The sequence below is a fragment of the Ambystoma mexicanum genome, chromosome 8, assembly GCF_040938575.1.
Source record: "Ambystoma mexicanum isolate Mex_15411 chromosome 8, UKY_AmexF1_1, whole genome shotgun sequence".
Lineage (NCBI taxonomy): Eukaryota > Metazoa > Chordata > Amphibia > Caudata > Ambystomatidae > Ambystoma > Ambystoma mexicanum.
The window spans coordinates 1,453,954,288-1,453,970,544 of NC_090929.1; the positions used below are offsets into that span (position 1 = coordinate 1,453,954,288).

General features: G+C 45.3%; 1 protein-coding gene across 2 annotated transcripts in view; it reads left to right on the forward strand.

Annotated features, from left to right (window-relative positions):
• Nucleotides 1-16,257, forward strand: part of KCNIP2 (potassium voltage-gated channel interacting protein 2) — an 804,817-nt gene that overhangs the window by 749,723 nt on the left and 38,837 nt on the right. For both annotated transcript variants that reach the window (XM_069611621.1, XM_069611620.1), the window contains exon 2: nucleotides 9,682-9,806. In XM_069611621.1, coding sequence (XP_069467722.1) covers nucleotides 9,682-9,806 — 125 coding nt within the window. The remainder of the gene's footprint in view (nucleotides 1-9,681; nucleotides 9,807-16,257) is intronic.

Below are 16,257 nucleotides of genomic sequence, written 5' to 3' on the forward strand. Positions count from 1 at the left end.
TTAACACCTTCAATAAACCCTGAGGTGTGAATGGCTTTCACCCACTCTGTGGGGGCAGACATGACCTGCAACAGCCCACAGACCTTACTTAGGCTTCACTTCTATCTAACCTACCTAGACTCAGGCTGGCGGGCTGCCCCCACACCGGCGGTGAAATCCATATTGTTTGTTTGTTTTTTTGTTTGTTTATTTTATTTATAAAGCGCTCCGGACCCGGGAGTAAATGGGCGCTCGTACATGTTACAAAGCACAATACATGGTAATTAACAGTGATATTTTTAGCAAAAGTTATATACAGAGAGTACAGGCCATGGCCAATTAAGACATAACTGGTACATGTACAATATATACAGATAGTAACTGTGTCTAGCATACTAATTGACTTTGTGCCAATAGCCACCCAATGGCAAGTTTCCTGAAGGACTGGAAGGAACTGGCCGACTTAATGTTTAGTGGCAGGGAGTTCCAACGTTGAGAGGCGAAGACAGTGAAGCTAGAGCCTCCGGCTCTTTTAGAGATAAATCTGGGCACCATGAGAACTAGGGTGTTGGAAGATCTAGTAATTCTGTAGGACTGCTTCCAGGTGAATTTGTTGGTAAAATAGGGGGGGGCTAAGTGGTTGAGAGCTTTGTATGTGAGGCAGAGAGTTTTAAGGTCAATTTTTTGTTGGATGGTAAGCCATTTGCATGTGATTCTAGTATTGGAGATATGCTCTCGCCTAGGAATATTTAGTGCTGCTCGTAACGCATTATTTTGAATGACTTGGAGTTTACTAATTATAGCTTGGTTGGCACCTAGGTAGAGGCTGTTGCAGTAGTCTAACTTAGACTGTATGAGGGCTCTCGCTAGAGTAAGGCAGCTACTAGTAGAGAGAAAGGGTCTACAGGCCTGAATTAGTTTTCCTGTGTAGGCGGTGGAGGAAGCGGTAGAGTTGACTTGCTTGGTGAGATTGATATTGGCATCAAGATAGAAACCAAGAGTTTTCACGTTTTTGGTGACAGGGATGGTGTTGCCATCGATGATGATTTTAGAATAGTTGGGGCTCAGTTTTTGTAGGTTGTTAGGTGAACCAACAATGAGTAGTTTGGTCTTCTCGTCATTCAAGCAGAGGCCATGTGTGGCCATCCATGCCTGAATGACAGAGAAAATTTCATTGATCCTGGTGACGTCAGTATTGTAATTGCCAGATATGGTGAGGAGTATCTGGGTGTCATCCGCATAGTTTGTATAGGTGACACCCAGACGATCCAATTTATCAAAGAGAGGCTTTGTAAAAATATTATAAAGAGTGGGGGAAACGCACGAGCCTTGTGGGACACCACAAGTAATGGGGATGGGGTCTGCTGCTGCCACAGGGGAAAAGACCCTCATGGTTCTGTTGGCCAGGAAGGACTGTATCCATGTGACAGCAGAAGGGGAGAAATGAGCAGCAGAGGAGAGGTGGTTACAGAGTATTTTATGGTCGACCAAGTCGAAAGCTGCTGAGAGGTCTAGGAGGAGTAGGATAGCAGCCTTACCCTTGTCTTTAATGTCGTCGATCTGACTTTTGAGATCAACAAGGGCCGTTTCTGTTCCATGCTGAGGTCGAAAGCCAGATTGACACAGTCCCAGTAATTGGTTGGATTCTAGATAATTCTGGATTTGCAAGTAAGCAACTCTATCCAGAATTTTTAGCAGGAAGGGAACGGTGGTGATAGGCCTATAATTAGTAGGAATGGCTGGATCCAGGGTCTGTTTTTTTAGAAGAGGGAGGACCCATGACTGTTTCAAATTGTTAGGTACTGAGTTAGTAGAGAATGATACGTTTATAAGTTTAGAAATAAATGGGGAGAGGTCTCTTGCGGCATCTTTTATAATCTGTGCGGGACAGCTTTCCCCTTTACAGTTTGACGGTTTGAGAGAAGTTATAATATTTTGCACTTCTAGTGCGGTTACCTTTTTGAAGGTGAAGGCACAGTTTGTATAGGACGTAGTAGGTGACCTACGGGTGGGTAGGTTACTGTTGGAGAGTTGTAGTCTTTTACTTTCAATTTTCGTTTGCAGGCCGGTGATTTTATTCGCAAGGGCGTTTTGGATGCTGGTGCACCATAATTGATCCTTCACGGACATGTCCATAGGTGGATTGGGGTTTTCTAACTCCTTCAAGATAGTAAATAATTCTTTAGTATTGGAGCTAGCATTGTTTATTCTTACATTGTAGGCTTCCTTTTTGGTGCGAATTATTTCTTTTTTATAGAGGGAGGATGCAATGGTGAGATTAATTTTGTGTTCCTCAGATGGATTCATTTTCCACAGGGTTTCCATTTTCGTTTTCTTATTTCTTAGTATTTTAAGTTCCGGTGTTTACCAGGAGTTGAGATGGGCTCTAGGTTTACTTTTACGTAATTTTAAGGGGGCAATGATGTCAATGGCTTTGGACATGGCGTCATTGTAGGTGTCTACAAGTATGTTAGGGTCTGATGTGTCAGGGATCGTATTAAGGGTAGGTAGAACCAATGGAATGAGGGTTTCTACGGTAATGTCTCGCTTATTTCTAGTCAGACAAGCTGGTGCCGGGGGGCATTGTATGTGGTTCGGATTGTTGGTGCTAATATCAAATGAAAGTAGGAGATGGTCAGTCCATATGAGGGGTTGGGGGTCCTTACAGGTGATTTGCAGTTGTAGGCAGCGAGCCAGTCTAAGGTTCTGCCCTTCTGATGCGTAGGTAAGGTGATGAGTTGAGTGTAGTTGTGTTCACAGAGGGCATTGGCAAGGGAAGATGCAGGGGTATCATGAGGATCATTGTAACCCAGGTTAAAGTCACCTAGGATATTGGTGCCAACAATGTTTTTTCTGTCAATGTAATGACTCTGAACCCCTTGGGTAGAGTCACGTTACGCCTGGGGTACATCCAGAAAACTAAAATAGGCCAGGAACACTGACTTCACAAGACAAAAGGAGAATAACACAAACACGGGAGTATTCTGCCCTCATACAATACCCAGCACCTTTAAGTCACCATACTGCAGTACTAACTAAACAATCTAGGTCTAGCCACCTCTGGTCATAACTCTCCTTGGCGCAGCTGTGATGGTATACCCAAGGTTTATCAAGGACTACTCTGTATTTACAATATGGTTAGAAACCAAAACCACATAGGGGCTTTTTGTCAGTTACAAGCATTGCCTGTGGAGAAGCAATCAGGGGCACAGGTATCTGTTAGTGTGATAAGTGCTGCTTTCCCACAGTTCTCAAGAGACCCACATTTGCGGCTTTAACCCCTACATTTTCCTTGCATTTGTCAAAGCATTAGTAGTTTCCTGTTAAAATCCTAAACATTTCAATCTAGTCCAAATCAGAAGGTTGCCGCTGGGTCCCATTTTGAACAACTGCGCTCTCTCAGTACATCTTTGACGTGGTTGAGATCAGTGCATTTGCTGGTTAAAGAAACACGTTAATACCCTCCCTCAGCATGAATATCTTGCCTGTGTAACAAGTAGTGGAAAACCTTTGACGGGAAACTCTGACCAGTGCTGTTCTGTTGTTGGGGGGAAATTTAGCAGGGCAAAAGTGCTCACTTATTTTGAACATAGACACTGAAGGTGCAAAACAACTAAGCAGCTCTTTTGGCTAATTCTCAAGAAATGCTAAATCTTGATTGCTGTGAATTCACCCAGACATCTACATGCATGTGGCATTTGAACACAACATGAGGCTTTTTATGCAGTTGTTTTGAAACTGCATGAATAAATATACCCTATTTTGAGCACAGACATTGCAGCAAATAGCTTGAGAGACAGCACTGTTCAGCATTGCTGGAGATGCTACAAATGCTGTTGTCTCGGCGTCGGCCTACACTTGCAAACTCATCACTGCCTGCAGACCCTTCCTGACAACTGACAACTGCATAATCCTTGCTAGAACCCTCATCATGTCTCAAATTGATTACTGTAACGCCCTATATCTAGGGACCAGCCAAAGAAACATTGATAAGATACAGGTTACTCAGAATAATGCCATCAGGGCGGCCCTTAACGTCCCGAGGAGATTACACATCTCAGACAGAAGACGTAATTTACATTGGATCCCTGTCGCCCACCATATATCGCTCAAAACTCTTGCTTTAACTCACAAGGTCCAGAACAATTTGGCACCTGCATATTTGACCAACCGCTTCACGCGACGCACAGCTTTCAGACCCTTGAGGTCTGCTCATGTACACACACCTACTATACCCAGCTATAAACTTCAGACAGCTGGAGGATCTAGTTTTCCAGTCCTCGCGGCCAAATTATGGAACACCATGCCCACTGCACTCAGAACAGAACCATCTGTCCACTCCTTTAAGAACAAATCTAAATCCTGGCTCCACGAGCTTGATGCATCTGCCTCATCCACCTAACCACATTGGCCTTATGGTAACATGTTAACATCATATTCTTAGCCTTCCTTACCTATTTTACTGTATTTATACTCTCTGTTCTGTTGTTCTTACGTTGCAGCATACCAAAAACCTCCAGTAATATTTATAGTAATCACTGTTACCTTGTACTGGTTGTATATCTTGTATCTCCTTAGAACTGCAATGTCATTGTTTGTTTTTGCTCTTTCCCTTGGGAAAACCGTTTTGATTGTATGTAACCACTTTCTCCATATGATGCGCCGATGCCCCAGGGCAATGTGCGCAATACAAATAAATAAATACAAACCCACATTCGGGTCTGTACCTGCCTCACTTCCCTTATATCCCAATCCTCCCTACCTTGCCTATCTGTGAGGTGTCGTTCTGAGCTGTACCGGACCGCCCTGCTGTGAAGACCTCTGGAGTCACCATAGAAAGCTGCTGCGTCTGTGTCCTTCCTGGAATGAATGACCTGGTTCTGACCTCGCCTGTTTTGTTCAGGCAAGGATTTTCCTTCCTTCCGGGTCTCTGTTTCACTTCCAGGCAGGGAGCCAGCTGTAGGCTGTTGCAGCTCAGTCTTCCTTATCAGATCTGACAGGGAATACATGTAGCAGCGACCCGGTCACTGTCCTGACCAACACGCTTGCACATCTGCTGCAGTTCTATCGCAGATGCTGGTGTCCACCGAGGGCTGGAAGTGAGAAGGCTTCATTTCTGCTCTGGATTTCGTTAGGGATTTCTTGGGTAGCGTTTCCAACATTTCCAGATAATTCTTCATTTAAATATATATATATATAGATTTCCATGTTCAGCCTTTCACAGATAAACCTGATGAAAGTTCAAGTCATAGCTGCTAGTTTAGCTACATTTGGGACTCTGATTGCTTGTTTAAAGCAGGGCATTGTTAACTTGACACTCAGGTACATTTGTAGGCATTGCCTATGTTGCGTGCATTGTTTGCATCGGAACAAGTGCCAACAAACCATAGCCAGAGTTTCAAGCCTCTGAAGATGACACATGGTCTCCCCACCAAACTGTAACAATGTACAGCAATTGTGCATGGGGCCTTCTGGTTCCATTGTCAACTGTGGTCCAGAATTCCAATCCCACATGACCCACTTGATCACATTGCAAAAGCTCCCAGATCCGATACTTCTTCTATTTCTCCAAACTTTGCGTTATTGGGGACAGTTAAATGGCAGTAGATTGTCTAGCACAGTTACACGTTTTATTTCAAGCAAATCCAGCATGACTGGGTTTGCAAAACTAAAACATAGGAAAGGCGTTAGGAACACATTTTAGGTTTCTTACTAAGCATAATGTATATATTCTATGTATAGCTGAATTTAATGACGAGCTCCCTACCATGTTCATACCTGATACAGGAGTTACAAATGACGTAATGTGTCCAATCCTGTCCAATTTAAATAGTATTATCTATTGGTTTTACATAAAATTCACTGGATGAATCAAGGGTTCCCCTGCTAGCACAAATACCCATGCTGGAAGGGTTTTTGCTCAAACTTTCCCCGTCCGTGCTTTCTGCAATGTTGTCTCCTGGTATCTGATGCACTTTGCCAGACGAACACCTGGACTCTGAAATGTGGTCTCTTTTAGGTGGTGTGCTTCAATTCCCCATGCTGTCAGAGAGAATCAGCAATCCACTGGAATATTGAGTTCCTAAGTGAACAATCCACAAACAGCGGATTATGCAGTCTAGAATCTCCAATGCACGTTCATTGAAAAAAGAATAACGTGTTTTCAATCTTTGGCGGTACGCGCCGTCCTTGGGGTTATTGTAACTTGAACATTAGTCGAATAATTCACATTTCATGCGAGCCGGGCTTCCCCTATCAGCCAGTTTGAGAAATTGACAGCATGGAAGAAAAAAGTGCATACTCACAGGTGTGAGTATTATGAAACAGATACTGATTAGCTGTAATTGGAATGAGCAGGGCAGTTGAGCCTTATCTTGTTTGCAGAGACCCATGTTATCCTATGAGGCACAGAGGTTCACGCTAAGGACAGCTGATCAAGAAGCACTATAAAAGCCCTCATTGGGAAGGCACTGTGCTTGAATGTGTTACAATGGTGGAGGACATTTTGAATGTAAATAATTTTGCAAAAACCGTGTTATCCTATGATATTCAGAGATTAGCACAAAGGATAGCTGATCCAAACTGGTCATTATAAAAAGAATACACCCATAAGTCAGCACAGGTTGGCAAGGATAATGGCACACCGCTCACAGATCAGGATTGGCTGGCAAGGAAATAAGAGTGTTTCAGGTGGGCCTGTGGTGTAGGCCTATGCACGATTTCAGGGGTCTGCAACCTGAAGCCCGCCATGTGTTCTCGACTACAACTCCCATGATCCTTGACCGTTGACTATGCTGGCGTAGGCTAATGGGACTTGTAGTCCAAAGCGTATGCAGAGCCAAAGGTTGCAGACCCCTGTACTATATAGTTAGATGTACAGGACAGCGGAAACACACAGGCCACTGAGGAACACAGAGACAGCCAGAGTTTACGTTCCTGACAAAAGCAAGATGTGGAAGAGCTGGAGGCCTAGCTAATTCACAAGCCTTGACTGCCTGGATATGGGAACGCAAGCAGCTAATTTAATACATGGTCCATGACAGTAGTGATTCTTATGCTTGTGTCAATAAATTGGTCCAACTTAACTACAGAACTGAACTGCTTTAGTAAAAATAAACAAACAGCTTTCAGATACGTTCTCCATGACATATGTTCATGGGCCTAAATCTTGCCACTTTGCCAATATTTCCAAATTCCAATTTCTTTGTCTGTTTCAATATTTTCGGTGCTAAAATAAGCTATGTATCCCATTTTTCCAACATATTCTCTTTTTACACTATTAAGAGACACCATGATGTATTTTTGTCAGATAGCATTCCAACTATTCATGTGCTGGTGACGCCCTGAATTTAGTATAATACTGTGGTTTGGCACAGCCTATAACAGCAGCCTGTGCTGCCCCCTATATTACTTTAGCCAGGATAAGAGGATCCATCAAAGCACAGAGGATGGAAGAGAGAAATCTTTACAGGAAGATTTAAAATGCTTCCTATGTATTTTTTACCTATGGCTTTAGAATGCTTTTAGGATGTTTCAGGTAACTACATATAAGCCATGGACTTCTGATAGAGGATCCTTCCCCTTTCCGCGGGTTTAAAGGGGTTGGCATGTGTAACCTCGCTTGCCCCTGGCTCACCAATCCCGACACCCCTATTGTGAGTATCATTTTAAGGTTAACTGAGCCTCAATGGCTACACGTACATTGCTGATCGGTTGTATGTTGATTTAACATTCTAAAAGTGAATAGGAGAAGAGTAGGATGCTACGACCCTGTCCAACTACTTTACTACTAGTATTGGAACCTGCAGATTGTTTGACTATACTGTTGTTAACGCTCATGTATTATCTTGTTTAGAGAATAAACATACATAAATGCTAAACTAAAGAATGACAGCTTTCCTAGTGTGTTGCAGTTTCACCTAAATACTCCCACAGCAGGGGACAGAGGTGTTAGGTGGGGTCGCCTAACCAAGACAGACTGCCTTTTCGACATGTTAATCGCATTGCGCACGATAAGATGGCACATTTATTAAACATGTGGTGACAATATGGAAGAAACTTTTAAATGTACCTCGCTGGGGATTCTGACACCCTCACGGTGTGGCGTCCCTATCTAGTACTGACAGATGTCAACAGGGTGCTGCAGTTTTTTTGTTTTTATTTCTCGTTTATTTTCGACAGCAGTGTCCATTCGCAGTGCCGTTCTAACAATGCCAAGCGACCTCTTCGACTTTCATGAATATTTCAATGGCTCAGGGGCACTTTCAGAAATGTGACATTCTCAATGTCCGTCACTCACGGACTCTGCCAAAGACAACATCCAAAGTTTTTTCTTACTTGTGTACAATTCGGATTTTTAAAGATGTGCTTCATAATTCAGTTTCTGCCATCTAACCTGCTTCCAGCATTACAGGATTTAACCAATATTAGTACTGGGGTGGATACCGCAGCCAATTGATTGCACCAAACCTGAGCTGAGTCTAAGGAACTTAGTTAGCCCAGGTTCGGAACAGGCTGCCCACTGCTCGCAACTGCCCACCATTTCTCACCTGCTCCCCACTACCCCGGTTCTGCTCCTACCCTCCCCTCCCGCTTGCCTTTTCGGTTTTTGGAAGAGGGTCTCTGCATGTGGCCCCACCTTCCATTTCCATGGCAGCCATGTTGGGTGAGTATTTCTTTCAAAGAATGGTACGTGGCAAATGCATGACCCATTCTTTGAAACAAATACATTGTTATTAGCACCCAGTGTTTTTTTTGTTATCACTGGGTACTAGTAGCAATTATCACCTCCTTACCCACCCTTTGCAGGCTTCCCAGGCTTGTAACCATTACAGGCCCAAGTGTTAAGACCCAAGCAAAGCTTGAGTCCCGGCTGTTACCATCCCATGAAGCCCACAGAGTGGATGATTATTGCTTTATTTTCTAAAGGAAAGGGGGCCATTGCCAGGAAATTATTGACCGAGTGGAGTTAGAAGGTCTTGAGGTGAAGCTCATGGTCCTCCTCCACCTCTGGTCAATAACTGCCTGGGAGTCCACGCCCTATGGGAGGATATTGCCTTTGCAAATCAAGTGCTTTGGGTTTAAATTTGAATCACAATTGCCTTACAAAAATGGACTTTTGTTTGGAATAACGAGCTGTGATGTGTGGAACGGATTTTACTTGTTTATAAAAGCGCCAAAAATCAAATACACATTTTGTAGGGTATGGAGTGTTGATCTTGTCAAATTGTTGTTCTAACCTTATTTTTGGTCTGTATTTAACCCTACATTATTGATGTACAATAACTCGGGGAAAGGTAGTAAGATGTTATATTTAATATAGAAATGTTGCATTTTCTTCACTGTCAACCGATTTACCAGTCTTCTAGATAGTGAAATATTTCTGTCTCTCCAGTGTTTTTTTTCAAGTCTTCATTTTTGTTCTGTGAAAGGAGAGTGGATTGAGTCACCTTTCATATAGTCTATGAATCTCCCCTGCAGTTATTGACCACCTGTCAGCCAATGAGATTGCATCATTTAGATAATGCCCAAGTAGTAGCGTGTTACTAACCAGGGAATTTTCAGAAAGAACACATCTAGGATGTACATGCTTTTGGCAGATGAATCTGCACATGCTGAGGTTAGGTCATTACGTGTTGTCGTGCATGTGCTCAGCTTTGATGCCCCGTGAGTAACATGTCATGCTTGTCTGGTTTCTTACAGATAGCGTGGAGGATGAGTTTGAACTGTCCACGGTGTGCCATCGACCAGAGGGCTTGGAGCAACTACAAGAACAAACTAAATTCACCAAAAAGGAACTGCAGGTCCTGTACCGAGGCTTTAAGAACGTACGTGTAATCCAGCACATATGATGGGCATGCCATTAATGTGAAACTGTGTACTTAAATAGAAATGACAATCCTCAGAATGGTCCATGGCCACAGGCCTTCTGAAAATAATCCCGAATGCCACTGAAGCCCACCATACCAGCTAAACCTAGCAGGGTAGATTTGTTGCAAGATTGTGAAGCACAGATCTTGTAGGGACATGCGCAGTCCGCAGTCGCCATTTACGCTTCTGTGCAAAATGCTCAGGTTTGTAGAACCTCCCGTGCATCCACAGGTGTGCCAGGAGAAATACCCATCTGCACTTTGCCTGCTGGCACCATTAAGAGGAAATGCTGATGCTGAGCCATCAGCATGTAGTAAGGCTCCCTTATTCAACAGATAGTGCCCTGCCAGGTAGGTCTCACTAATGAGTGTTGCCATGGCACGGGCTCAGCTAGCATTTCTGCATTGGGCTTCTAATGCAGGATTTATGCTTGCCCCACCTGGTCATCCCTCCAGAGCAGCACACTAAATGAACTGTATTGCCAGATTGTACACACCTGATCTTCATTTTTATTGTGTGCCAAATCTTATTTCCCATGGTAATGCAATGTAAAGGGGTCTTGTATAACACCGCCATTTTGGCACGGGAGGAGTACCTACCTGTCCAGTGGCCCCATGTCATGCACGACACCATGAGCCAGTCCCTGCTTTTCACTTTGTGTGCTGTGATTTGTAGACCCATACATATAATGGGATGATAAAACTACAAAGCCCAACAAGCACCATATGTAACCATGCTCGGACTGGCCTATAGGGCATTAGGCCCATGGCCGAACCAAAAAAGCAAAATGCTGGCGTGGGCCCGTTTTTGGCTTCAAAGTGGGGCACTTTTTTGGCCAGTGTGGACCAGTTTGATGAGTTACTTCACTTTGCGGTTAGTCGTTTTGTCCAGTGTTAGTGAATAAATAGTCTTTAAAATACACAATTTGCATCACATTTGATTAAAAAACTCCCCCTTGGGTACGATTCAAACAATGTCACAAAAGGAATGAATAGCCATTTGCAACTGTGGGCAACTTTGCCTGAGACAATTTTATGGCCCAGTCCGACCCTGTATGTAACGCATCAAAAGAGGCCGTTTGGCAGCTATCCTAACTACCCAAGTTCGGTATGCAAGTGTGAGTTTAGGAAGTTAATGGAGGTGACACTTGGGTTACTGTTTAGCCAGAGGGAAGGACCCAAGACCAGCACTGGATTATAGGGAGATCATCTGGTCTGAAAGGAGGATGAGGAGCTAAAGGTGTTGTATGCTGTGCAGAGAGCCCTACCTGGCACTGCAGCGGTTAATGTGGTGGAGATGATGCAAGATGGCGTAACGCTGTGTTGTTCATTGTAGGGTCTGTGTACGCGGTGTAGAGGTGTTAGGAGAAGGGATAGTGAGGGTGGTGCTTTGGGATATGGGGGGCGGGTCCCTGGTGTTTTTGGTTTCATTGTTTAGATGATTTTAAAATGAATATAGTTTTGGTAGGGTCTTGAGGAATGCCGCCTCTGTGGTTGGAAGTTAGACCGAGAGACTCATTAGGGTCTCGGCTAGTGGGCATGCAAAGGTTACGCTGCTTTGGCAAACCTTCATTCCATCCATGCGTGTAGTGTGGGGGGGATGCACCGCCATGCATGCTATGGTTCTTCTGGTACCCCTGCAGAATCAGCATCTCGCCCCGCCATATGATCACTCTCAGCCTTTGATTCATTCCAAGAAAGGTGGCCAATCTCTAACATGCTTTGTACCTCTCCCGGGGCGGTCGCATCATCAACCTTTGAGTACCCCACCTGAAGCTACTACTTCTGCTTACCCATTAGGTCAATTTCCGGGTGCGGACAGCGCGGTAGTGGCTGTCCTAGCAAAGATTTGTTTAACATTCTCCAGAGTTTTCCCAAAATAAGAGACAATTCAGGTACGTTCCATCAGTACCTCCAGGTGAGAAACAGACGTTTACAACCCAGCATGTTATGACTCACACCAGTTGCTTGGAGACGCCATTTGTCCCAACACACTTGCCAATGTGTCTGCATTTGTAATGTGACCGCGGACAAGAATAAAAGGGGCACTCCTAGGATGCGTGGGAATGTACTTGACTGAGGTTCTGCCAGCAGCCCAGCCCCTCACAAGAAAGCAGAATGACAAAAAGAAGCAATGAGACTAAGTTGATGACATTACAGATTCAGCAACTGCAAAATCAATGCATACAGTGACAGTGCAATTACTGGCAGGAATTCGGCCATTGGAAATCGGAATGTCCGAACACTCTACAGCTCCACAGGCAGCCCGACCCTTCACACAATCCTTTCCTCCACCTCCACTCCTGGTTCTTTCCATTCCCATTAGGACAGCCAAAGGACCGGCAACATGACTGCCGTCATCTAGGTTGTCAGCACAGCCATTGTTTGAGTAGCATGGGATCACTCTAGCTGGGCACAAGGGATCCTATGACCCAATGGTTTACTACTCTGAATGGAAATATTTTATTTATTTATTTTATTTTATTTATTTCTATAGCGCCCAAAACCCGCAGGCATCGGGCGCTGTAATATACTCATAAACCTTTATTTTGTCATGGTGCCAGCAATTACACTTTATTTGACAGAATGGTTATGTGAGCTGGACTGGTCTGACATGTTTTCTGAATCCCCTCCCTTACATGCAGCATGCAACCATTGAGCCAGACCAGAGGCTTCCTTATTGTGTGTTTTAGAAAATATCCTTTAATGCTTATGTCTAGGAGCTCTCTCTGGCGAGTGGGGAGTGGGCCGGAGACAGGAGTTGATGATCTTTTTCGTGCTCTAAGGGCAAGGCTGCATCATGCAGAGATAGAAGAGGCTACTCCCATCTGAGATAGAGCTTGAGGGTTAGAAGTAGGCTTTGGGCTTCCCAGGGGGGATAAAGTAAGAATCCTGCCAGTATATGTACGTGTGAGCTGTATTGGGTAAATGTTGGGTGGATACCTTAGCGAGAGGGTAAAAGTAAGTTGCTGTGCAACCACCGAATGTCAAGGTTTTGGACCTTGAGACTGTAAAGACATTAAATGGGCCTCATTACACGGTAGGCGGTGGACCAAGGTGCTATTAGCACCTTGGTCCATGCCGGTAAAATACCGGCACCGCCTTCGTGGAAAGGGGAATTACTGCCCTATTCCAAGGTTGGCGGGGCGGTAAATCCCCCTTCCCCCATTGCCCTTCCCCATTCCCATTTTTGCCCCATAGGGCTCCATGGGAATGCGCTATTTACAGTGCCGCAAATTGCGGTACCGTAATTACCACCCTGGTCCCTTTGCGGGTTGGTACCAACCCGCAAAGGGACCTCGTAGTAAGGCAGTAAGGGTTTACCGGTACCAAGGCCCTTACCGGTACCGGTAAACCCTTACCCCACTACGTGTAATGAGGCCCATTGCCTTTCAATTGGATTATTCTGGGTTGTCTGTCTACATTTGCCAATGGGTGACTGCAAGAACCGTGAAGAACTGTCTGCTGCTTGCATGAGCCTACTTACATGGAGGGGGAAAGAGCTGACTCCCCAAATGCATCCCCCCACATCCAGCGGGATAGTAGCTGACTCCCCAAATGCATCCCCCCACATGCAGCGGGATAGTAGCTGACTCCCCAAATGCACCCCCCACATGCAGCGGGATAGTAGCTGACTCCCCAAATGCATCCCCCCACATGCAGCGGGAAAGTAGCTGACTCCCCAAATGCATCCCCCCACATGCAGCGGGATAGTAGCTGACTCCCCAAATGCATCCCCCCACATCCAGCGGGATAGTAGCTGACTCCCCAAATGCATCCACCCACATACAGCGGGATAGTAGCTGACTCCCCAAATGCATCCCCCCACATCCAGCGGGATAGTAGCTGACTCCCCAAATGCATCCCCCCACATGCAGCGGGATAGTAGCTGACTCCCCAAATGCATCCCCCCACATCCAGCGGGATAGTAGCTGACTCCCCAAATGCATCCCCCCACATGCAGAGGGATAGTAGCTGACTCCCCAAATGCATCCCCCCACATCCAGCGGGATAGTAGCTGACTCCCCAAATGCATCCCCCCACATGCAGCGGGATAGTAGCTGACTCCCCAAATGCATCCCCCCACATGCAGCGGGATAGTAGCTGACTCCCCAAATGCATCCCCCCACATGCAGCGGGATAGTAGCTGACTCCCCAAATGCATCCCCCCACATGCAGCGGGATAGTAGCTGACTCACCAAATGCACATGCACATGCAGCGGGATAGTAGCTGACTCCCCAAATGCATCCCCCCACATGCAGCGGGATAGTAGCTGACTCCCCAAATGCATCCCCCCACATGCAGAGGGATAGTAGCTGACTCCCCAAATGCATCCCCCACATGCAGCGGGATAGTAGCTGACTCCCCAAATGCATCCCCCCACATGCAGCGGGATAGTAAAGGGCTGCTATGGGAACCCGCCTGCCATGCTGTCGGAGCTGGAACTCCAGGTGAAGGGAGAACTAGGATAAGTCTAAAGTGCCTAGAAGACCTGGAAATGTGGACCCAATCCAGTGCATAGGGGTGGTACTGAAGAAGCTGTACATATTTGCAGGGCACTTCACCCATACAAGTGGCACTGGCCGACCAAGCTGCTAGCCCATCCAAAATATAAATGAGCATTCAAAGGACACTACCCCAGCGCAATGAAGGAGAGAAGTCACTGGGACGAGGCCCGCTTGGGGCTGGTGTTTGCTTTTCCATCATGGAAGGAACTGCTGATTTAGACAGGGGTTGGCTGCCACACTTTGCAGGGCCTTAACCCAGCCCCTGGGACTACCTTCTGGGGAACCGTCTGCTCAGTGCCAGACACTGGTCGTTTTGCCCATGTTTTGTCTTTTGTTTCCCAGTGGTTACCATTATTCCCCTTAGTACCCCATGTTAGCATTACCCACATTGCCTTCACTGGAACAGTCAGGGCAATGTTGCATGGTCCCTATTATTGTGCTCCCCCCACCCCCCTTCTAATCTCTTTTTGGTTGCATCGGTGCATTCTTTTTGCTGTGTATCCCTTTTTCGCTTGTGATCTGATTGCGCCTGAAGCCTTTCATGAATATGTCTTGCTCTTCACTCAAGTTACAAAACAGAAGACCAGGCATACCGTGAGGGTCTTTTAATTTGCCTCATCAGGGAACCCTCTCCCCGAAAAGGTGGGATTTTCTGTACTAAATCCACCAGTGAACAGTAAAATTCCTGAGACCCTTGAGCTACAAATCAAAAATATAGAATATGCACCAAAAAGTTTTAAAAGTAAAATTAGTAAGCAAGATAATAACACAAGTATATGGTTTAGGAGGTAAGACTAGGACAAGACATGACAATGTATGCGATCCAGGGTAGTGCGAGGGATTGTAAACTGCAGAGGATAGAGTTGGTGATTGGCGTAGGTTTCTTTATAACAATCAAGCGGGGGTAGGGGATCAAGCATTTGAGAAAGGGGTTGGCCGTACCCCCATTAAAACCAAGAAATATCAGAAGGTTAGAACTATAGGTTTCCATTTGAAAACAAAGAAAGGGAAGCACAGGTAAACAACATTGGTTTAATATATATATTTAGGTAAGTCATTGAGATTTCAGTGATCTATTTTTAAGAATTCAAGAACATTCTGAATATTTGGAATGTGGGATGCGGTATTAGAACTAGAGAATGCTTCTTTGAAAAAGGAGAGCAAACAGACGGAACTCTGTGTAGGAGCCAGTGGGGTGTATGCTCATTCTTAATAAACGAGAAGAAACCTACTTATCTTGTTGCTGCATCTTTTCAATGGCGACGAACTGTGCAGTGCTGTGAGCCCCACTGAGTACCAGCATTGTGGACACGCTTGACACTCCTGGCTGTCTTAAGTCTGGCAGAAGAGAGGTATTCTGATTCCTGCTTAAGGGACGTGGTGAATTGTGAGCGGTTTGTTTGTTTGTTTGATTTATTTGTAGAGCGCTCCGGACCCGTGGGTAGAAGGGCGCTTAAGGAACCGGTTACAGCCATAAGATAAGCATTTACAGTTACAGAGTACATCAAATTACAAAAGAGTTTTACAAAGTACAGCAATTTACATATAATACAGGTATGGTTACATATAATACAGGTATGGTTACGGCTGTTAGAGCTTAGAGATGAGGGTAAGATGCTACTCTTTGTTCAGTAACCAGCCAATAACAAGTCCTTGCCCTTGTCCTTGCCCTTTGAATCAAAAGGGACTCCCAGCTGGGTAAGCCATGTGCAGTGCCTTGAGCCGTGGGCAGCACCTTCCGCATTGTTTGAGTGCTGTTGGAGCCGGTGTGGTCTGCTCGCATATTTTTGGGTGTTTGAGTGCCTGAACACCCCCCTGTAAATTTGGGGCCCTATTGGAGTGCCACAGTCTCTGTTTGGTTAGTGCAGACAATCGCGAGCTTGGTGAAGCATTTAAACCG